We start from the raw sequence: 23,672 nt of genomic DNA, 5'->3' as shown, positions 1-23,672 counted from the left end.
GATGAGGATGGGGTTTCCACATGAGAGCTGCTCAGCCTGTGGCAGGCACACACACTGAGGTGGTAATGGGCATGTGGCCATAACAGGTAGTCGACTCTTCTTAGTCTTACCCTAGTGTTACCAGGCAGGAGGGGCGCAGCACCACCAGCTGCTGCACAGTTTATCAGCAGTGCATGCAGATACCCTCCCCATTGCCCATGCTCACAGCACAGGTCACTCAGCAACTCATGTTCTCCAGGGCTGATGTGGGAATTCCCTCACCTGCAGCGTGTTGGACAACACTTCTGTCAGAGCTATCTGTGCCCACCAAAAGCCATCCTGTGGTCATTGTCTGGAAAGGTGTTTATTTTCCCTCTTGCTTTCATTTCAGAAAAGTGATCTCACAGAGGCTAAGGAATGAATTTCCTTAAGTCACTAGAAGCTAAGCATCGGACACAGTGAAATATTAGTGTTTGCTTTTTCATTTAAATGCTATGTGCAGGCAACACCCTTATTTACCCTCTAAAGCTTTTGCAACAGCAACACATAAAACCATAGCAACAAAGCTGAATGATTGCAATCTCCGCCTGGCCATGATTTCTCTACCCCTGCAGCCTGAGGACTGCACAGAGCAGTGCATTTCTTGGCAGGGTGGCAGGTGCCAGTATCTCCATTGCAATGCAGTCCCGGCACCAGACACAGTCAAAGTTTGGGACCCGACTTGTTCTGCCTGGTTGGGTTTTTCCAAGCATTCAGGGTTGAGAAACTGCTTAGGCTGGAATCTCTCACCGTCGAATGCATCCTGATGAAATACAGTCTGTTCTCAGAAACACAAAGGGTTTTCCTCACAACCTTGCTTATGCTTGTACTGCTTACCAAAATATGGTTAAAATTCACTTTCCTTCTGAGTGCTTTTCCTCTCATTTCAGAGATGACTGGAAAACGTTGCTTTCTAAAACATGTTTTTATTTAGTCACAAAGGACCATTCCAGGTGCACTGCTCCACTGTCTGCACTCTTTTCATCGTTTCTGTACAAGGTATTAAGGACAGTGCATCCTGATGTGGGTCTCTGACATGACAAGGGAGCGATCTTCAGACATGGAGTTATTCTAATATTTAGAGACAGATTTTTACCAGCTATGAACATTTGGGGGACAGCCTGTCAAGATCCCTCTGATTAGTAGCCAACCTACCAGCAGATCAGCAGTTCGTCTTGTCTGGCACCCATGCCAGATCCTATGTGAAGGGATGGGGGTTAATACTTTCGCAAATGTACCCGAAGTGTTATAACAGGTGATCAAACTGTGTAACGCTCCATTAAGTCTCCGGGTCTCTCAGAAAAACAGAATACCCCAACCGTTGAACCTGCAAATGTATTTACCATTGAGCAGAAAAAGGACCAAGAAAATAGGCTAAGGATGAAACCTAAACGCTGCTCCCTGAAAGATGGAAGAACAGCTTCATGAGAAATAAACAACTGCAACACGATTTCCCCACTTAAAAAGAAAACTCAACCTGTACAGGGCAAGACATCAAAACTCCCAGTTGTGATGAAAACCATATCCGTGAGGGGAAATGATGTACAAATCCTAACTCCCTTACTCTGGGAAAGAAAATAACATCCATCATGCATGGGGTGAATGCAGAAAGAAATGAAACCATAATGATTCGCTTAGAGGAATGACAAACAGCGGCAAGAAGAGTTTGATGTTCGAGAGGTGGAAACCAAAGCTCCTGAAGAGGTGGTAGCTTACACATGCTGACCCACTGCAGAGGCCCAGCACAAGAATGCAAGAAACAGGTAAGAGGGCTGGAAGCATAGCTGCAAAACAAAAAATAAAGAGGTGGCATCTTTAATTACCAACATTGGTATGACAAATGAGGAGGAGCTGGAAAATGTCCCGAGATACAGTAAAAATTGGATTATAAAAAACAAATCAACATAAAGAAACAGTTCAAACTTAATTAATAGATGTAATCTTGAGTAATCTTAAGAGGAAAGGTTCCAGCAGTCACAGTTAAAGCCAAACTATAAAAACCTAGTGGCCTTGGTAGTCTTTTTGTTTTACAGGGTGATCAACTGACAGACAACAACTTGAAAAGCAGCAGCCAGACCCAGGGACAGAACTGTTGATTTCACTAATGTTCTTTTAAGCAAATGTGTAAATACCAGAAGGAATCAAGGAGGCCTATCATGAAGGTAAAAAGTTTAAAGCAGTGGGGAAACTAATCAAATGCTATCAGCAGTCTAAGTATCAGTAGTTGGCAGTATAGCGTATCAGTTGTTAAAGGCTGAGAAGATTGTGGGTTAAGTCTGTGTATACAAAGGTGTGAGGTCTAAAAGGCACAGTGAATAGTACCATATTATGATTTAACCAGAACAGAAGAAATACCGAAGGAAAATTACATAGGTATATATGAGAGGATACTCATACCTCTCCAATAACCACACTTAACAGCCATATTCTTTTGTTTCTAAGAATTAACCCTATAGAAGTCATGATCCTAAGTAATGAACCCTGTAATTCATGAATTATGTATGGTTACTTTAAAGAAAAGAAAGGAAAAAGAAGATGGAAAAATCTGTGAGTAAGTATATCAGCTGCTGATCTAAAATAAAGTGTAAAGTTCATCTGTTTATTGTAGAGAATACAGGGAAACTGGATGAAGAACTGGAAAAAAAGTGACTGAGTATACTGGAAGCTCCTGTGAAGGGAAGTGTCTGGGGAACAAAGATCACTATTAATAACAATCTTCTGTTAATCTTATCTTCTACAGGAAACAGAAAATTGAGGACCCCATTCCAATCCTATAGATACCAATCTGTGTGTGTTATACATATGCATGTTTGTGTTTATTTAGGAGTATCCCTTTATGTGTTTACAACAGGTATTGCAAAATGTTGGGAGAGGTGAATTACTAACGAACTCACACAAACCCTCCTATGAGATCTGGGTCTAATCTCAGGATCTTCAGTATGTCTGCTACCTTCTTCACCATCTCACCAGTAAGACTAACAAGGGATTTGTAAAATAGTCAGCAATGCGAAACAGTTAACACTGCTGAACAGTCACAGAAGTGCTATCAATCGCAGTTGTGAACAATTGAATATCACTCAGTTCTGAGCCTACTGTACATCTAAAAGGAAAACGTTTTCCCTGCGTGGTGGCTTCAAGACCACAGGGCTGCTACATGTGAAAATACATCCAATTGTAATGTTGTTTATACTAATTGTTAAATATTGTGCATGTTTACATGTGGTGCACCTCCTGCTGATGAAAACACCCTGTCACAGGATGGACCCACCTGCTCCACAACACAGATATTGCCACAGCACTGATTCATCAGGGAATGGTCAGTTGCTGCGATGGGGCTGGCAGATGGGTGTTAAAGTGCTTATCTCCTTGGTTCTTACATGAAGCCCAGCATCCAGGTCTGCTATAGGTTGTAATTTACTCTATCTTGCCCATGACAGTGGTCCAGCTAGTTCTGGAGTCCACACATCTGGTCCATATCTCTCCAATCTGGCTATAAGCATATTATGAGAGACCATGTTGAAACCTTACTAAAGTGAAGGTAAACCACCACTACCACTCTGTCTTCATCCACTGACACATCCTCCCATCACCTCGCAATAGAAAACAATCAGCTTGATCAGGCATAATTTGCCCTTGGTAAATCTATGCTGGCTGATTCCAATCACGTTTTGTTCTTCACATGCCTGATAGTGGCTTCCAGAAGTATTTGTCCCTTAATCATCACATGGTTTGAGGTGTGGTTGATCACCCTTCAGCTTCCTGGGCCATCATTGCCCTTCTCAAGGATGAGCATGATATTTGCCTTTTTCCAGTCACCACGGACTCTTCCTGATTGCCATGACCTAGCTATTCTTGGGGTAGAAACTTGCTTAATATTAATCTTCATTTGGGACACCAATATTAAGGCAGTCACTTTTCCTGCCCCAAATATTTGTCTGCCCCTCCTTCTTTTAAAGTAGTCCCACATTGAGACACACCTTATTGCTTTAGAGACTAAGCAAACCCTGAACAAATGTGACTTTCACAGGGACACGCAACAGAATGGGATTATTCTATGACTCTTCTTGGTCTGGTGTGGTTGAGAACGGAGCTGGCAGTTAAATTTCATGTCTGCTTGACAACATATGCATCTTTTATATATGTAGGTATGCCTGTGTGCATGTGTGCGTGTATGCCTGCAAATATTGGCCCAACAGGACTGGCCAGGAACAGATGGTAGAAGAGGTTGCTTGAAGGAGTGATAAGTCCTTTCACCCAATACTGGCAATCCAGGGCAGCAGTTCCCAAGCTACTCTGTTTGGGAACCTCCAGGGCTATGGCTCCTCTCTCATTTCCATAGCTAGGCTTACAGCCCTGCATTTGGGTGCTCTTCTAACAACATGCTGGTGGCTCCGAGTGACTTCATTCAGCCAGGACCAACTAGGGTGCATCTCTGGCTGTGCAATGCAAGAGGCTGGATGTGCAGCGGTCCCTCTGGTTTACAGGTTTCATCAGACAGAAGCAGCTTGCCAGATACCTCAACTTCGAGGGGCCAAGCTGAGGGCACATGGGAAAGTGCCAGAGAGAAGCGGGGGATCAGAGAGGAAATGCTGCCAGCAGCTCGCCCCCGTGCTGGGAGGTGTTCATGCACAGGAAATCATCCAGAAGAAATGATAACAGTAACCATGACAATGTCAGCAGCACGGCACCAGCAGGGCTTCCTTGGGGATTAACACTTTTCTGTACCAAGAGCGTATCTCCCTTTTTCTGATGTGCACTGTTGATTCAGTGGTAGTCCATGTTTGCTTTATCTTTCTCAAAGCAGAGCTACCTGAGAAATTGCTCTCTCTGCAAATTGCTTAAGCAGGACTACTTGTAAAGTGAAATTTTTTTTTACAGAAAGTCTGTCCTAGCCCATGCGCTTGTGGAGCACTTTGTGCCACTATTCCACCCTAATCCCCCTTCCTTGGATGTCCTGATTGTAGCCAGGAACCGCTGCTGACTAAAACTGGAGTTGTCTCAATTCAATGCGCACACTGCTGTTTCCTAAAGTGTGACTCAGAGACTTTCAGTTAGGTGTCAGCACGTCCTATTTGCTAGAAATAAAATCAACATTAATTAATTCTCCTTATTTGTTTTGTAAGTTTTTGTCTTTTCCTGCTCCAGATCACAAGTGAGGTGCACACAGAGCACAGCTCAGAGAGGTCAGTCATGGCTGTGTCTGAGGACCTGCTTCTCACAGCAAGGGCTTTGCAGAGGGGTTGGTCACTGACAAGCATGATCCTAGTGGAAGAAGAAAGGCAAACTGTGTGGGGAATCCCAGGGAAAGGGAGAGAAAGGCTGAGCTTATGGCAAAGGACAGGGTAAACATGAAACGCAGGAAGGAGAAAGAACAGAGAAAGAGACAGAAGACGCATATCGCCAACCTCCCAGGGAAAGCGAAGGGACAGAAAACTCTTCCCCTTGGGTGCTGAGCAGCCTGGCAGGCTGGCAGGCCTTTCACGCTGCCTGCTCAGTGCTCAGCCTCTCGTGCCCCTATCAGCCAAGGAAATTACTATTTATATTGTTGTTATTATAATTATTTCGTAGAGCTCATATTTATCTGTCTGGGTCAATAAAGATCAAGCTGCATCAATGTTTACCCCTAGAAAGCACAACAGTGCTCTTTTATGATACAGGAGATCGCAGTAATGAGCACAAAGAGTAGTACTCCGCACCTGACAGGATGACTGATGTAAGGTGTCAGCCAATATTTGACTTTCCAGGTGAGATTAGATTTAGCATTAAATTTAATATAAACATAAAGCGTGCAGTACAAGGCACTTATTTAACAGACAATTGCTTCTAGCCTTGTGCAGGCTGGAGGCTACTTAAAGTTTAGGATATCTCTGCTCCTTTCAAGAGTATCATCATATTATCCAGTGGAGTTTTAAAATCCTGATTTTTACCGTGAACCTTATTAGAGAAGGACACAGGAAAGGTAAGTTTCTGTTCGCAATTCTTTATTTCCTATTGAAAAAGCACAGTGATTTTTGTTCTGAATCAAAGAAAAAGCAGAGATATTTTACACACAAAAAAAAATGTCAAGGCATTTTGTATCTGGATTTTCTTATAGCTTGCTTACTTTCATTAGATTACCTTTATCCCCTGAGTTTGAGTGTGTGTGAGTGTATAATTGCAGGGAGACCTACACGCACATATACCTGCGTCCTTCTGTGTGTCTGTGCCCGTTCTGTGCTCACAGATATCACAAGGCTAGTCCAACAAGCCGGGGAAGGTAGATTGCTGAACTCAAGTTGGAAAGACTGCAATTTCTTATTAGCGATGAAAACTCAGCACCCCTTACCACAGGCTGCAGTAAGCTCACCATTGCTTGAAGACTGCACTGAGACCGAGTGACCTTCTGTGGAAGCTTTGTCCCATGTCGTAGGGCTCGGTTTGCCTGAAGCATTGAAGGGCGGGTGTTATGCAGGACCATCAGACTGAAATCCTGTACTAGACCCTTTGATTTTTGCAGGCTAGTAGGCTGCAATGCAGTCACACCCTCCTCTTTATGTAGGAAGGGCAGAAAAAGACACTGGCTTTTCTCAGAGCTTCTTGAGAGCTACTGCCTCCATAGGGAAGGCAGTCTGCCTCGACCCCTGTAAAGTAGGTCATGAGGGCCCATGCTCACTGGCTTTCACCAAAGTGTATCTGGTTTCCCACAGACCAGAAGTGACCTGAGTGAGGAGAGGAGTAAGACCTCCTTGGGTCTCTGAACATATCGAACCACTCAGAGATGGGGATTCTCAGCTGATCTAAAATCGGTACTACATTTTCACTGGCAAGTGGCAGGTGTTATTATTTAGCTGTCCTAACGCAGACAAAAGAAACTAACAACTGTTTTAGTACAGATATTTGATTAAGTGTCGTGTTGTCTTTAGTAACCGTATATTGCCAGGATGGCTGAAATGCGAAACTTCACTTGGGCGGTGGAAGATATTTTCAAGAAAATCTTTCTCACTTACATGAATGGCTGGAGGAAAAACATGACGGAAGCAGCAGATAAATTGCAAGCCAAGGTTGATGCTGAAAACTTTGACTATGTTATCCTTTATTTGATGGTGATGATTGGGATGTTCTCCTTCATTATTGTGGCGATCTTGGTGAGTACTGTGAAATCAAAGAGGCGAGAGCACTCCAATGACCCCTATCATCAGTACATCGTCGAGGACTGGGGTGAGAAGTATAAAAGCCAGGTTCTGAATCGAGAAGACCTCAAATGTGTGATCCATGAAAACCTGGGTGCAAGGGACAAAACAAGCCCTGGATCACCTTGACTTTTTGGAAACACCAGCAATGAGGACATCATAAAGCCACATGTAGGGAACTCACTGGAATTACAGGTAGCTGTGAAACTGTTCATTAAATTAGCAGACAGGTCAATGTGGAACCGGGTGCTGAGGAAATCAACATTACTGTTTCCCATGAGGACTTTGGCATAGCTGCTCAGGGAACACCCAAGAAAAATGCATGATTGTGCTTTGCTTTGATATTCTGCTCTTCAGGAAAATAAAACCAAGAGAATGAATAACTTGATTTTCTTTTTAGCATTTTTTAAATCCAGAAGCAGATCTAGATGTTCCCACCTCAGAACAGCTGTGAATTAGTGGTCAAAAGTGCTGATTTAGATCCAAACTGTATGACTTACACCCATCTTAAAAATAACTTGAAAATGTACAGTAAAATATCAAAATCTCCATCTATTGACTGAACAACGTGTTAAGGTATGAATCATAGGAGGTAACCTATACCTACACACATTCATTCCAAAATATTTTTTTAATGATCTGGCTCCCATTTTAATTATTCATTGGCAGCAAAGACTGACTCATGGGCTTCTGATGACGCCTGTTTTATAGCAGAAGAGCTGCTAAATTAGCAGTCTCATCCAGGAACATGTCCTGGTTGTCCAGGGCAGCTTCCAGAAGTTCATCGTCTGTCCTCAAGCCCGCAGCTGGCTGAGCTGTCTCTTCTGCTGCTCCTTGGTTCTCTGGAGCAATCTGTCTACCTGGGATGCAAGCTGGGTGATGGAGGCACTGGTTCCATCCCATCAGCCAGGGCTTAGTGTAAACTACTGAGATCCTGCCTTGTGGCTTTCAGAAGAGGGATTTCTATACCCAGCTATCAAGGCTGTCCCATTGCTGTGCTTCCTAAGGGTTTCCCATGTTGGGTACTTGTTTTCACTGGCTGGGAAATGGGCTTTCAAGATGGTTTGTCTTCTGCTGTGCTGCTGACGTATCACAATGCTGGCTCTCAGGGAATAATTAGAAGCAAAACTGGTAGCACTTCTAGCATTAAAACGTGCTTCCTTTTGTTAAGACTCTGAGTGTGGCTTCTATTCATGTTGCCAGACTTAAATCGCTTAAGCTAAAAGTTCCCATGCTGGCTGTCTATCGTGTGGGCTGGTTGTTTGTTTTTAGAAAGTTTTGGCTGAAATGCTTCAGCCATGTCTGGCGCTGCATTTCCAACAATTTTGTTTTGCTTGTGTTAAAAAGAAACGAAAAAGAAAAAGGCTTCTTTTGTTGGGAAGCTTTGGCTCATGTTGGAGACTGATCCCAAGATTTGGCACAGAAGCTGCTGTCACACTCCAGATGTGCCTTTTGCTGGCATAGTAACAAGCCTTTGAATAACCTCGGTCCATGACCGCTGGGGAAGGCTCGCCAGGTCCCAGCACAGCCATCTGGCGAGCCTCTCCCCTCCCAGCACGCCCCCTTTCCTCCCCGGGTGGCCTGTGGGTGCCTGCCAGCTCCCCTGCTCCCCTCATGGGTGTGCTGCACGCCCAGCCTGCGGGACTCTGGGACAAGATGATCCAAGGACTTTGGACAAGACGATCTCCAGAGGTCCCTCCCAACCCCAACCACCCTGTGACTCCCCTCACCCTGGGGGCCCACAGGCTGGTACAGCCCAGACAACGTGCCGCACCGAGCAGGTGGAGGCCAGCTGGGCCCGGCGCTATGGCCGTGCTACGGTCACGGAGAGCCCCTTTTGGCAAGATGCAGCCGGAGGAGCAGCCCTGCAGAACTGGCCCAGGTGCACCAGCATCCCCGGCAGCGCACCGACCCGCTCGGGCCCTGCTCCCCGCCAAAACCGGGCGGCAGCTCCCGCCTCTGCCCCGGCCCTGCCCTCCTCTGTGCGGCTGCACGGCGAAGCTGAGCACGGGCACCTAGACTGCTTTGCCCTCGGGCCTGCACCTCTGGGACGTGCGGGAATTGCTTTACCTCAAAATTATTAATTTTTTTTTGGAAGAAAGAGGGGGCTACTTTCTGCTCCGGGCTCAGGCAGCGGCAAGGCACGGCGGGCTGGCGGAGCGACGCCCGGGAGGAGGCGAGAGGTGGGGAGGACCCCGCCGCTCTGCTGGGCCCTGCCGCCGCCGCTGCCGCTCCTGGGAGATGTAGTTCGCCGCGCCCGCCCGCCAGCGCCATGGCGGCCCCGTGAGGTAGGAGACACCTTTCCCGGGCCTTCTCCCGCACCCGTCGCCGGCGAGGCCGCCTGGGGGGCCGGGTGGGTGGCGGGCAGGCGGGGGCGGCGGGGAGAGATCGGGAGGATCGGGCAGGCCCTGCCTGCCCTGCCCGCGTTGCTGCCTGCCCTCCGGCCTGCTCCCCTGCCTGCCACCCCCAGAACCCGCAGCTCCCCTCAGCCTTCTGCCTTTCTGTGCTGCCCGCCCACCCGCCCCCCTTCCAGCCCGGTCGCGGCCAGCCTACTTTTCTTTGTCTGCACTCCTGTCCTCCTGCCTGCCCACCGTGCTTGCCTGTCGTCCTGCCCTCCCCTGGCCGCCTGACCCCCGCCCTGGCCCCTGGCACCAGCGGGGGTGCGGGGTGGCAGCAGAAGTTCCCTGGCAGTAGCCGGCGGCCTCCCGGACGAGGGAGCGTGAGGTTTAAAAGTTGCTGGAGACAACGCTGGCTGGCTGGAAACCTCAGGCAGGCCTCATTTGGCCATCTCCTGGCGTATTGCCGTAGGGTACGATGCACGGCCGCCTGGAAGCACGCTTTAGTGCTTGTGAATCTGCCGAGTTTTGTTGTTTTCTTAAGAAAAAATGAAGCAAATAAGTAAGAAAGAGGGGTATGAACTTACCAGTTGTTGAAAAAGTTTGGTTTCCTCAAGTGTGTGCGTGGGTTGCTGGCTGTGTTGGGCACTGGTGCTGCAGGGACCAGCAGAGGTGACTGGGGACCAGGGCAGAGCCGGGCTGGGAATGGGGGCAGCGGAGTTGTGCCAGCCCAGCAGACCCTCCTAGGGCAAAGTGGTGGCAGCAAACAAGGGCCTGCAGCTTGCAAGGACCCTGGGACGTGGCTGAAATGATGCCCTGGGACCTACGGCGGAACCCATGGCGGAACATTCAGGTGCCCCACTGACATTTTGGTTTTGATTCGATTTTAATCTAGGCACCATGACTGATACATCCCATCTGCTTTGTTCTTACTTTCCAGAGTTTGGAGCATGTGAGGAGCTGCCAGATGAATCACTAATATTTTTATTTCTGCATCTTCAGGTATGAAGATCTTATATGGCTGATGTTTCTGATGTTCCTTGAGCTGGTGTTAGTTTAGAAATTTCTTTATCAGTGACGCTAGTATAAACGGAGTTATTACACAGGTTGTTTTTCAAAGTGATGTCTTGACCTACCTGCACATACAAATGTACACGGATCTGAGTACTTCTGACTTAACCGCTGTGTCTTGTGGCAGTGATTTGTGATGGATTCTTAGGGCAGCGGCTCTGGCTCACAATTTTATCCACTGTGTTTTGTTGCAGCCTTTGGGCTTTGCCATATTACTGTGTTTTCCCATGACCCATTAGTCTTTTTTTTTTTTTTGTGGGCACTTGTCTTGCAGATGCTAAGCCTGATGCATGATGCAGCAGGTCATGTGTAGTGGTGAGCCTCCAGTGACTGTCCAGATGGGAAGCATGAATTTTGGCTCCCTGAAATATGTGCATTAAAGAAAGCAGCAACAAGAAACAGGTAGAATGAAACCCCTTTTCTAGCTCAGGGCATACTTGGCCATCACTCCATTTTAAATGCAGTCGTATAACCCTAGTGGCTTTCTGAGGCTGGTGACTTTTATAGCTTTTCACAAAGTGGATAAAATGGAGATGCTCAGAAATCCCCAGCAGACAAAAGACTGCCTTGAGTCCCATTTTGTTGAGTAGATGGAGTTATTGGCAGGCTGAGTGAGACTTTCAGCCAAGACAACTCAAGTGGGTTTGTGAGTACCCAGATGCCTGTGTGGACACTTTCTGGTGTGTGCAGGCTGGTCGATACTCTGCCACTGCATAAGCAAACAATGGTGTGAGTGGCTGGGCTGTGATGTGGTTGCTGTGGTGGACTGGAGCTGTAATTCAGTGGCTGAGAGACCTGGATTCAATTCTGTGCTCCACCACAGACTTCCCATCTGACTGGGGCCCAACTCCTTTGTCTGGGGTGGTCTGTGTTGCACAACAGAGCGTTGTGCAGAGATCCTGGGGCTGGTATCAGCTGAAGTCTAGCTCTGGGACTTGGTGCAGCCCTCCCTGAGAGGCCTTTGTCCCTGCTGAGGACATGAGCCTTTAGGGCTGTGTTGATGACTGCCTGCTCTGGACCCAGAAGACCTCACAGCATTTGGAGCTAATGGAGGATTGCTAGTACAGCACTGAGGTGTGTGGTATGGGCAGACCCTCTCTTCCTTTCCCATCTGCAGTAGTTTGACCTGCTTCAGAGCGGAGGTCTGGGTGTAAATAGGCTAGTGATTGCGAGGTGCAAACACAGTGAAGGCAACCACGAATATGCGTGAGACTGATCTCATTTTATCCCTACCCTGCACAAGAGTCTGCTAGTATGTGATGGATAGCTTATGGAGCGTCTGTCACAGAGTCTTCAGCAGGGCTTCAGGCAGAGCCTAGTGCTCCTGTTTCTCATGCGGCTCAACACGAGACCTCCTTGTTGTGAGTGAAGGTAAAAGTGACCTTCCATGGGGCACAGTCTCTGTTCCCAGTAGCACTGTTTGTTGAGGGAGCTTGCATTTTCCTGAACAATGCCTAACTCTAGATGTGTTCTGAACTCCTATCTGTGCCTTATCTGCCTCTGAAAAGGCAAACATGAAACTTCAGCTGTTTAGCCGACTGCATGCTTTTAAGATATCACAACCTTGAAAGTATAGTGTCTGAGCTTTTTGTTTTTGAATTGATGACCTCAGTGCTAAAAAATTGGGTTTTTTCAAATGTGAAGTGAATCCTGCCTTTTTCTACCCTTTTCCCACTTTCTTCTCCTTGCCCTGTGCCTCAGCTCCACCCATTTTTTCTTTCCTGGAGTTTCAGCTGTATTTAATAAGGATCTGGATCAAAATGGAGACTGGAAGAGTCAAGAGACAAAATGGAGAGAAGCGCTTGACCGCTGGAGGCTGGTGGCACAGGATGTGGGAATGGAACATGGAGAGAGTGGTGGCTTCCCTGCTGACTTCCAACTGAAGAAGGCACTGTGAGGACAGACCGTCAAAAGTGTCAGCTTTCACAGGAAACATTTTGGATCAAAACAGCACTCTTCAGAACAAAGGGAGAATTTCTTTACTTCCCATCCTTTGTGACTTCAGTGCAGCTACTCCTGGTGGATGCACAATTCAGGCTCGCGTTTCAGCCGAGTGGAAATATTAGAGAACTGTTGCACTGAATGCTTAAATAATCAACTCTCAACCGAGAGGATTCGCAGGAGTGCACACTGTGATACACATTATATGCTGCTTCTTGCTGGTGGGACAGTACCCTGCAATTAGACCCCAGAGATGTGCTCATATAACGTTTGCTGAGTCTAAAACTTTTTCTGTATGTAAAAAAATCACTAAACGCCTATTTTCAGCATGTTATGCCAGATGCTAGCCTGTCTTTGAATGGCTGAATTCTTGCGTTTTTACAATATGTTGTACAATTGATTCTGACTGAAGCACAGAATTTACAGAAATTTAGGAGAGTGAAGACTCTGTCTGATGAAGCCCCCCCCACCAAGTCAGCATTTTGAGATGAAGACACCCCAGTTGGGCAGTGCAGTGCCTTCACATCAGGCCAGGCTTGTGTAACTTGGGTTTCATTGAGAAGCATGTAGCCATCTGAACCGTGCACTGAGAACCAGATTCTGCTCTGACGTAGGACTTCTTGCTGTGAACATCTGGCAAGGGACTTCAAATCATAACAGTTGCCGAAATTTTGGAGGAAACATCAGAAGTTAAAATGCCTTTTTTTTTTGGAGGTGAAATACTACTGACTCATTAGTTGTTCACAGCTGCCCTGATATTTTATCAACAGGAGAAGGGAGCTGTGCAACTCAGGATCGACACAGTAAATACCGAATGACAAACGAGTTGGCCATGCCACTGCTTTGGTATAGTTCGATCTTGGTAACAGAAATCTCCAGTAGTGTCTCTCTATGGGGACGTTTCCAGGGTGGTCTCTGCAGGGTGAGAATTTTGCAGCTGGGGAAAGAGGAGAGAAGAGGACTCCTGATCTGTAGAAACAAGGGCATCTACGAAGAAGCTGGCTGAGCAGTGCAGGAGCTGGAAAAATATTTACTTGACTCCCTGTTTCTGAAGGAAGGTCAGCAGCTATTGTGCCTCGAACAGGGCAGATGGGCTTAAAAACCACAAGACAGCTCTTCTGGGTTCACTTCTGTCCGCTACATCCCAAACATCAGTGGGGCAGTGTGATGTGTACGTGTGTCAAGCTTTCAAAAGCGGCCACCATTGTGTTTTTCGTTGGGCAGCTGCCATTGTGCTGCGCGCAGTGGAAGTGCAGCCTCCGCTCTGCGCAAGTGTGGCACCTGCCTGGTGCTTGTCAAACCCCTGTCCTTCAGCAGCACAGACGTTGCTCCTGTCACTCAGCTCCAAAAAGGCCCACATAGGTCATTCCTGAACCGTGTGGCTCTGGTATGCTGCCAGGCGCTGTGCAGCAGATGAGCTTGTCAGAGAGGTGCAGTGTGGATGCACTGACTACAAGCAGATTGGTTAATTCTTTTTTAATTTCCATTTCTTCAAGATGCTCCTGCCCCGGTCTGTGCCTTTAGAAGTGTGACACTCATTGGTGCTGGGCGCAGCCTGCTGCGGGACGGACGATATCATCACGCAGCCAAGATGGTGGCATTTAACTGGAAGGTGAGGATGTTTCCCATTCATAAATCAGTGAACTTCTGCTCTTTCAGGCAGATGCATATAAGAGGTAGTTGGTTGGGTCCTGTGTTTAAAGATGGCTTCCTTGCGTAGGTGAAGGTTGTTTAGCCACCACGGTCTCTGCACCTCAGGGACAGAGGACTCGTTGTAGTCTTTTCTTGCATTACATGCTTGTACCTCGTGGGCTGGCCCCGGTACTTGCTGTTGGGGCCTCACGCTTTAGACCTGGTAGGCAAGCTCTGCTCTGCTTGTCTCTGCTCCTCCTGGCTTTCCTCTTTCAAGGCTTTTCTCTGGCTGCTCTTTCCTCAGCTCCTTTCGTTACAGGAGGGTATTTTCTCCACTGTGTCTTTTAGCGTATTGGGGCCATAACCACTCTGCAGGGTACATGTGTAAGTTTGAGTAAGTACCTCACACATTAATGATTTTAACATGTTAAATGAAACCATTTATCAAGAAAGCAATGCTAACCCCAAGCCTTGGTGTTATCCTTCTGGTGTTGCAGAGCTCTGGTTTAAGGAGATTGCCACTTTTAATATGTGGGGAGACTGACAGAGGATGATGTTTTTTTGCAAAATTAGAGGGGAGTGGCCTTATGTCAGAGGTAATGTGCAGCTTGTAGAGATCAGTGTTATAAAAGACCCCACCTGAGCCTCTGATTTGTGGACTTTAAGGGGACACACTAATGGTATATTGATATAAGGCTTTTTCTAAATTCAGTGGTTTGACAATGGCCAAACCGCTTTATGAGGTACTGGAAGGCCTGCTAAGGGTGCTGGGAGGCTCGCTGAGGGGGAGCTGGCGCTGTGAACCTACTGTGCACCACCGAACCAATCCTGCTGGCCAGGTGGCTCTTTGAAACAGTATGCTAGGAAGTTCATATACCTTCGATATCCGTCTGGAACTGACATCTTTCACTGGGTGCCTGTGCTGCTCTTGTTGTGTTTGTATTCTGAGTTCACAGTGTTACCCGCTTGCATTTTATTTTCCACTCCATGTTCCATTACGGTAGCATGATTTTGTAAGACTGAAATATGTTGTGCAATTTCTGTGGTTCCAGGCATTAAAAACTCCTGAAACTGAATCATCAGAGGCTGTGGGTTTTTTTGCTTTTCTTCCAGTATAAGGCCTTTATCTATACCTTCTAGATCTGGGCAAATTAGTTGCAAAACTATCATTTTTGCAATTACTTTGCAAAATTGCGAATTTTAAAAATTTGCAATTAAAAATTAATTGCAGGATTAAAATTTCTAGGAGGACAAAAGTGTCTTTGGGATCACGTCTGATAGCTGATACGCACAGATTCATTGCTCATGTGAGACTTGTTCAGAAGTATTTCCATTTTTACAACTATCCTAAGATACTCAGTTCTTCCCCTTTTTCAGCTCTAGATCATGCCAGTTTCCCATTTGCTGTAAAGCAAGCAAAAGTAACAAAGACCTGTTCAAAGGGGCTTCATATACAAACTTGAGCGGAGTGAACTTGTTTTTGTCCCTTCCCTTATACATTGATCCGCCTAGTTTAAAGTTTCCTGCAGAAGAAAAAGCATGGGCAGAGGAGTATTACCGTTGCTTTGAATAATGCTGTTGCTGTAGGAAGCTATATAACATCCCTCTAGATTCATTTTTAATTGTCCAAGTGTTCCAGTAACTGCCTAAATATATTGTTTTGCATTTCAGGCTTTGGAGAATTTCCCATTGCTGATGTACATTTTGGCAGCTAAAACATTGATTCTTTGCTTAGCATTTGCTGGAGTAAAAATGTACCAGAGCAAAAAAATTGAAGAAAAACTGAAGAGGGAACGTGAAGAGAAATTAAAAACAGAACTAGAGAAGAAAGATGATTGAAGAGTCTCTCAGGTATAGAATTTATTTGACGCCCTGGTGTTCGATAATGGCATTGACATATTAATCCCATTATGTTTTGGCTTGAATGCATTTAAATTGTACAATTAGAACTATCAACATTATCTGAGTTCTTGTAATATTTGTCTCCTGCGATGCTTCAGCGTATTTGCACACCCGTATCATGGCGTTTCTTCGTAAGGCTGTTGTGGTTGCCACCAGAAAACTTGGCAGCCATGTTTTGTGATTTAGGAGACCTTAGCACAGTGTTCTTTCTCTGTTCTTAATCTCCCTGAGTTTTTACACCCACCCAGTTGCACAGGAAATCCTGATATGTAAAGAGATGGTTAAACTGGCAAAAAATGCATGAGAGGCATGACAGACAGGCTGATGTGTCTTGGCCTTGAATCACATAATTAAGATAGAAAAGAGTCGTTCATTCCATATTAGTTAAATACATGACAAGTTGTAGATAGTTTAGCTGGAAGCGCCAAATCTCATGCCATGGAGCTTCCCAAGGTAACAGAAATGCTACAGATTATGCTATGTAACATCCACCATATATACTTCACTGAGAAAAAAGGGACAATTTTCTGAATGAAAGAGCAAAATGAACATTACAAAATTTCTTAAAGTTTTGTGTTTTCATTCCCTGTGTGCTGAATTCCTTCCCGCTGTTTTCAAAGTTTAAGCAATCATTGCCTTATTGGATCAAGTCCTTTAGCAAAATGAGAGCTGACTAGTGCTAAGATTATATTCCCTGACTTGTTTGGCATGTGATTTTTGTATCAATTTGTTTCACATCTCTCTGTTCTGCAGCAAAATGGGAATTCTATTCCTGCATGCCCTTTGTAAGCTCAGTGGGAGTTTGATGTAATGTTACTCTTTATTAAACTAAAAAACTTACTTTCCCCTTTTGAGGTCTTCACCTCGCATACGAAGAGAGTTTCAGTTTTTAGAAATGTTTACTAGCTTAGATCTCAAAGCTATCACTACTTCATTTCGTGCAACAGGGTTTGGAAATTGTGAGTAGAAATGAGGTTCTGGAAATAGCCATGGGAATGAAGTGGTTCATTCGCATAGAAAAAGTAACAAAAACGAAGGTGTGTTTCAGTCTTCTGTTTACATCAGGTTGAGGACTTGTCTCTGGACAGACTTGTGCCATTTTGAACTCTTGTTTTAGATCAGTTTAGCTAGCCACTGGAAAATGCTGTGAGAACACTTCTTCCTGCTTTTGCAGAATAAGTCAGACAGAGTAAATTATATGGAATTTTATTGTTAAACAAATGAGAGATGGGCTGCCCTGCAAGTGAGCAAGCCTGCTTGTAACGAGCAAACCATACTGTGCTGTGTGTGCAGCGTTGGGTCCCAGGGAGTTCTGCCTGGTAGAGTCCATAGCCCAAAGGATTGCTGCGCCAGGGTAATGAGCTCATCCCACAAGGCCTCTTGTCCAGCATGTGACGTTGACCTTGTTGAATGACTGGCCTTAAAGCATCTCTGATTTCACAGAAAATGCCCTAGTTGCCCAGTCACTCAGTGTCGCCCACCAGAGGCCCAGTCCTTCCTAAATTCTACCATGTCTTGGACTGTCAGCCATGTCTTTCTATAATGGGATTACGAGAAGGGGTGAATTCTCCTACCCTAGAAATGTTCCTCAGTGTCAGCACCGCAGAGCTGTGATTAGCTCCGATTGCAGCGTTCCACGTGGGCAGGCAGATTAAGCCCATGTGCTGCCAGCATGTCATGCCTGCCGTTCTCACTGCTGTTTCCCCACCCTGCAGATTTTCCAGCACTTGGCAGCTTGTATTGGATTCCTTTCCTGGGAGAATGAAGCTTTCCTATAGATGAAGGATGTGTCAAAGGAATAAAACCTTTAAGAGTAACATTCGCTTAAACCATGTCTCAACTTTTTATATGTACAGCAAAATATCTAAGCCTCTATTTATGCAATAAAAAATCCTTTGTAAAAAAGAAGTAATGGCCTTGGTTGCTGCTCACTCAAATCCTACAGTGAGGGGAGGCAGTTTTTGAAGATTAGCTGCGAGGAGGTGACTGGTTTTAAAGAGAAAAACATTCTGAATCCATCATGGGTGTGTACAGGGTTCATGGACAGACAGAGGAAATGGGGAGGACTCTATGCAACTTCTTCAGAGCAGCAGCTTCCTGCAGGGGTGTAAATCTGAGACTTGTTGGCCCTTTATTGAATCCAGGTGAACAACCACGGGAGAGGAACTTTTCTGGCCAGGTCCTTCTCAAACCACTTTCCATACCTAGGTCTTGTTTAGAGTAATGCAAATCACAGTGTCAGTATGAAAATCTTTGAGGAGCTAGAAGGTTTCATGCTAGAAGGTTTCATGCTAGAAGGTTTCTCGCCTGATTTTGGCTATGCACAGTATCTGAGAACTGTGTACGGCTCTCTACTTACTACTTGGCCTATGAATCAGAGGGGGTTTTCATTACTGTTACTAGCTGTCCCTGCATGTGCAACAGCACCAAATCCTGGAGGATAAGCTAACTCCGTCACAGCACATTAATCATCAGAGCAGATTTTTTTCACAGAAATAAAGGCTTAGGCGTGTGTAGCAGTGCCAGCAGGTATGCTTGCCTTCATGTTTCCATTATAAAGCACTTCCTAGATCCTTGTATCTTCTGGAAGTTAAGGTGAAGCTGAAAGCTGGCAGTGGAGAGAGGGGGAGAGAAGTGAAGGGCCCTTGGGGAGGCCTTGGGAGCCCAGCAGGGTGTGGGAGGCCTCTGGAATGGCTCACTCCTGCCCCCTCCCTGCGGCTACTGGCTGAGGTGCCTGCTGTGGTCACACCAGCGCAGGCTGCTGCGGTATCCCTCTTTCAAGCATTACCTGACTAAGTTTGTGTGCAGCTGATAATGGCTGATGCTCGGAGAGCTCTCGCTCTGGTGGAGTTACTCACCAGGAACTGCAGTGATTTTTAAAATCTCGCTGTTCATGCGGTCACCTTGGTGACTGTGAATGTAAGTATTGCAGAAACCCATTCCCAGGATAGAGCAATATCCTTGCTACGGCGGCCTCAGGACTGCCAGGCTAGGGAATTTGTAGTGCTGTTGTAAAACAGCAGTTTCCCTCTACAGTCTCAGCAGTCATCTGTCTATGCAAAGGCGAAATTGAATGGTAATTTAATTACATGGCCCTGCAGTGTTCATTGAGAACAGACTCTGCTAACCACCTCCATCAACGAGCTCTTGAGGGAAATGCAGCAAGGCACTTAGCTAAGCCACACACCCAAACCTGAACAGGAAATTATCGGGCCTGTGTAGCGTCCTCCAGCTTCAAAAGTAAGCAGCGCCTTGGCTCCATGCAGTCACTGGTTGCCTTTGAATATTGGCCCCAATCTAGACTTTCTTATACTCTCAACCAAGAGTAGAATTTTTTAGACCAATAGTAATAATGAGTTGGGTTTTTTTTCAGACCGGAAGCAGAGGTGTTCTCCTTTAATATAGTTGCTCTGTAACCGGAATCAAAGGCACCCAATCTGCCTTTAAAGCAAGTCATTTAGCATCAGAGCAACCTGGCACCAACTGGGCACCATTTAATACCCAAAGCAATCAAGACTCGCATTAAAATCTGGGGGCCCTACCTCGCCAAACGTGCAAGAAGGGAATTAACACAGGGAGCCTCTTTTTTGTCCCTGGCTTGAACGGGGAGAAAGCAGCTGTGAGGAGTCTGCTCAGAAGTCCTCCACATCACCACCTTTTTGCTTCTACAGCCAAATCAGGAAACCTCTCTGTACATGTGAGACTGCAAATTTGGTCCAACCTGGCTCCTTTTTTCCTTAACTCAGAGTAGCGATACAGCATGGATAACCCCTAGAGCTTGTGATGGGTGTCACAGCAGGCTGATATCCTAGAGTTTCCAAAATAAGAAGACATCTTATCCATTCCCAGACCTGAACCACTACTTGTTCTCTGACATACCAGGGAAGAGTTTTGATCTATGCTATCACTGGGTAGGCTACAGCAGGTTGTTTTTTTTTTTTTTTTGAACCCTTGGGCATTCTCTGTGCCACAGTTGCAGCCTTAAACAAGAAAAAGTGCTGACACTGGGGGGAGACAGCAGCTCAGATTCGTTTCAGTTTCATGTTCAGAAACCAGGCTGGGGACCTTGAAGTCTGATTTCTTACTGAAAGAAGGGTTATATGATTAGTCCTGGCAAGCTAAAAAGAGGATTAGAGAATTCAATTCAGTTGAATTTCTGCAAGTGAGAGGAGGCAGCAAGGATAGAGAGCCTTAAAGTGCTCAGTGTGAGAGCGTGCAGCTTGTTAGACAGCAGGGGATCTACACAGGATCCTCTTTTAGATGTTCCCATCCCAGAAAGGGAACCAGGTCACACTCTTCTGGTGCCTACAGAACTAGAGACTCTCCTTCTCCCCTGTTCATCAAATTAACTCTTTTCACAAAGAGCATTCATGTTGTATAGATGGGCAACTTAACCTTACACAGTACCTCATTTGCACAGGTCTTTCACTATGAGATGATGTGATTGTCACCAGTGTCATGTGATGAAGACTGAGAAAATAAAAGGATTACTAGCTTTTAAACTTCTAATGTTTGCACCTTTAGGCTTTCTTTTACTGACAGGAAGGCTGCCAGTTCTTAAACAAAAGCTGAAATCCTTGTATAGTAATAAAGAAAGGAGCTGTTTAGATTAAAGGAAAAAAATAAACTCTCACAGGTTCTGAGAGAAGTGGCTGCTGGAATAGGGCTTTTCCAGCCTGAAGGACCTCAGTGGCTATGGGGTATCTGTGGTCCTTAAAGAGAAAAACAAGTGAAGAAACATTCAAGGGGACTGTTTTCTCATTATCCATTTTAGACTTTGGCTGAAATGAACTCAGCTTGGTTTTAGTACCACTGAACGCTTTTCATCTGAAGGCCACAAGACTTTCACCAGAAACACAACAGCACTGGTCCTGGAGGAAGGCAGAGCTCCCTGAGCAGCGCCCCAGGGCAGTAGAGATTGCTCTCGAGCCATTGTGCTGCAAGTCAGGGAGCTAAATATTTTTCAGCTCTTTCAAGAGCCTCACATACAAACAGCTATTTCCAACATTTCCTTCCTCAGTTTTCCTCGTGGGGTTCAGCAATTCCAGCTGGTTTTTCTTGCTTCTCTCAGTAAAGGCACTGCAAATGTGCTGAATGGGGTAGAGTCCTTCACCGTTCTCCTTGATCCCAGCTCTAACCTATGACACTCAGTCAGCGTCTCTGCCTACCTGCTGACTGTCAACCCCCTGGCCTCAAGCCTAGCCAAAGAGGAGCACTGCGGCAAAGTCTCATAGCTCCCTTTCCAGCTCTGTCATGGGAGAAACCAGTAGACTAAGCTGAAACAAACCTCTCTTGTTTCAGCCCTCACCAGTTCTTCACAGACTTTGCAAAATTGCTTCTGAAGGTGCTTCAACTTGCTGCATCCTCTTCCCATTTATTAACTATGTACTAACCTCTGCCTTCAAGTCAAGTTCAGCAAGGAGCTGAGAGACTTTGCATGAAGGAGCTGACTGCCCTGTGACAGTCTTGTGTCTGGCATGCAACTGATCACATGGAAAACAAACAAATGTACAACCCACATGAGTGTGTGAAGACAGATTAAGTAAAATTTCTAAAACCTGAGTTTATGTTTGCCCCCTGGACGTGTGCAAAAAGCTGTTTTCAGATCAGCTGGCTCTAAGTGCCTACCTGATTTGGGGACTTAGTGGTGACTGGATGGTTACGCACGGCACATGTCACTCCACAGTTTGGCTTTGGCTTTTAAAGATGGGGGTTTTTTTGGCTACTGGAGCAAGCCCAGCATATCATCTAGGTTTAGCTGGACCTTGACTGGCATATGTACGTACCAGTCTTGGGTATAATCAGAGCACCAGCTGGCTTTTCTCCAGTTGGTAACAGAAATACCCAGTAGTTGCCAGAACAGTTATCCCCATAGCAATGGCCTCCTCATATGGTCCTGTAGAGAAAAAGTTTGGGCACAAATAAGTGCTTAGGCATGTATTCATGTGTATCTCCATATGGCATCAATTTCTCCCTCTTTAAATCTGATGAGAGAGCTATTGAAAATGTCCATGTGTATCAGCATCAAAGGCTGTGTCTCACTGCGAGACTGTTTCCAGTCTATCCAAAGGCTCTGGAGATGTCTGTCACATAGCAGAGAATGTATATAGCTGCTTCCTATTTGATCATTAGAAACACAGCATGGGTAACTATCCCTTTTTATTAGTGTCTTTTTTTCCTGGACTACCTCGTATTGGTTGGTTTTGCTCTCCAGTGCCTCAGCTTCTTATGGTGAGGCACTTTCCCAGTCCTAGGGCTCTTTTGATTTGCTGTTACTTATATTCCTCTGGCCTGAATTCAGGCTTATTTCCTGGCTTAGTGTTTCTCATTGATTTGAGGAGGCTTAGAGCTAGCCAACAAGAAATGTCAGACACTGACAGTTAAGTGCAGTTTAAGTCATATAAATGAGTCTGGCCTTACATGTATTTGGTTCTGTGCTGGTTTTGGCTGGGGTAGAGTTAATTTTCTTCATAGTAGCAAGCATGGGGCTGCATTTTGGATTTGTGCTGGAAACAGGGACGTTTTAGTTACTGCTGAGCAGGGCGTACACAGAGTCAAGGACTTTTCGGCCTCTCACCCCACCAGTGAGTAGGCTGGGTAGGGCACAAGAAGCTGGGAGGGGACATGGCTGGGACAGATGACCCCAACTGACCAAAGGGATATTCCATACCGTATGACATCATGCTCAGCATATAAAGCTGGAGGGAGAAGAAGGAAGTAGGGACATTGAGAGTGATGGCATTTTGTCTTCCCAAGTAACCTTTGCACATGACGGAGCCCTGCTTTCCTGGAGATGGCTGCATACCTGCCTGCCCATGGGAAGCAGTGAATGTATTCCTTGTTTTGCCTTGCTTTGCGTGCGTGGCTTTTGCTTTACTTATTAAACTGTTTTTATCTCAACCCACGACTTTTCTCACTTTTCTGATTCTCTCCCCCATCCCACTGGGGGTGAGTGAGTGAGTGGCTGTGTGGGGCTTAGTTGCTGGTTGGGGTTAGGTCACAACAGTTTTCCAAAACAGTTTTCTTATTTTGCATTTCTTACATAGAATATTGTTCCTGTTTTCCTCCTCATTTTCTCTGTGCATTTCTCTCCATACATCCTCCACATGGCTGCTGCAGAAGGAAATGTAGAGGAACAAGTGCACAGAGGCAGAGGATGGGCTTTGAGTGATGTTGATTGCTTTTGTACTGCCTGGCAAGCCTTCTCCCAGTTCTCAGGCATGACACAAAATAGGCCCTGCTCTGCCTGCTCAGTCACAGAAGCTCACACCTTGTGTCTCATCATTACATCCCTGGCTTGAGCTTCTGTAGGCTCTTGCCCCAAGTGCATTTGTCCTGTCTGTACCCTGGCTTGCAGCAAGCTCTTAGGACAGAGGACTTGAAAATAGGAAAAAAAATGCGTTGAGGCTATCATTACAGGCCTGCTCCATGAGCTGGAGGAAAAATAAATGTTTTTTTCCATGAAGACAAGACTTGGAAAAGCATTTAGAAGTAATTAGTCAATGAGACATCATGAAAACTCAGGTGATTTGCATTCCAGCTAGCTTAGAGCAGAGGGACATCTGTTATAGCTTCTTCATCAACATACACATTTGCATCTGCC

The 23,672-nt window shown here is 45.8% G+C and overlaps 2 protein-coding genes across 5 annotated transcripts; both read left to right on the top strand.

The window, feature by feature from the left end:
* The first annotated feature begins 296 nt into the window (after positions 1-296).
* Positions 297-7,562, top strand: KCNE2 (potassium voltage-gated channel subfamily E regulatory subunit 2). The gene has a single exon (XM_075100473.1). It carries the CDS (start codon positions 6,939-6,941, stop codon positions 7,314-7,316), a length of 378 nt encoding a protein of 125 aa, XP_074956574.1. The 5' UTR covers positions 297-6,938; the 3' UTR covers positions 7,317-7,562.
* Positions 7,563-9,175: 1,613 nt separating this feature from the next.
* Positions 9,176-17,977, top strand: SMIM11 (small integral membrane protein 11). 4 transcript variants are annotated; one of them, XM_075100484.1, is made up of 5 exons: positions 9,176-9,475; positions 10,464-10,525; positions 14,032-14,147; positions 15,839-16,018; positions 17,785-17,977. In XM_075100484.1, exons 3-4 carry the CDS (start codon positions 14,127-14,129, stop codon positions 16,004-16,006), a joined length of 189 nt encoding a protein of 62 aa, XP_074956585.1. In that variant the 5' UTR covers positions 9,176-9,475; positions 10,464-10,525; positions 14,032-14,126; the 3' UTR covers positions 16,007-16,018; positions 17,785-17,977. The 4 variants fall into 4 exon arrangements, with proteins under 4 accessions (XP_074956585.1, XP_074956592.1, XP_074956600.1 ...); XM_075100491.1 differs by lacking the exon at positions 9,176-9,475 and adding an exon at positions 9,811-9,996; XM_075100499.1 differs by lacking the exons at positions 9,176-9,475; positions 10,464-10,525 and adding an exon at positions 10,866-10,996.
* The last annotated feature ends 5,695 nt before the right edge of the window (positions 17,978-23,672 follow it).

Source organism: Phalacrocorax aristotelis, chromosome 1 (genome assembly GCF_949628215.1).
Source record: "Phalacrocorax aristotelis chromosome 1, bGulAri2.1, whole genome shotgun sequence".
NCBI classification, from domain to species: Eukaryota; Metazoa; Chordata; class Aves; order Suliformes; family Phalacrocoracidae; genus Phalacrocorax; species Phalacrocorax aristotelis.
Note: the sequence above shows the minus strand (reverse complement) of the source record. Positions and strands in the feature narration are given on the sequence as shown.

What these genes read in the sequence shown, in the direction of transcription:
- KCNE2 (XM_075100473.1), top strand. Translation starts at nt 6,939, where the DNA reads ATGGCTGAAATGCGAAACTTCACTTGGGCGGTGGAAGATATTTTCAAG.
- SMIM11 (XM_075100484.1), top strand. Translation starts at nt 14,127, where the DNA reads ATGGTGGCATTTAACTGGAAG. An exon ending in TGGTGGCATTTAACTGGAAG is followed by an intron (nt 14,148 to 15,838) that starts GTGAGGATGTTT and finishes TTTGCATTTCAG; the next exon opens with GCTTTGGAGAATTTCCCATT.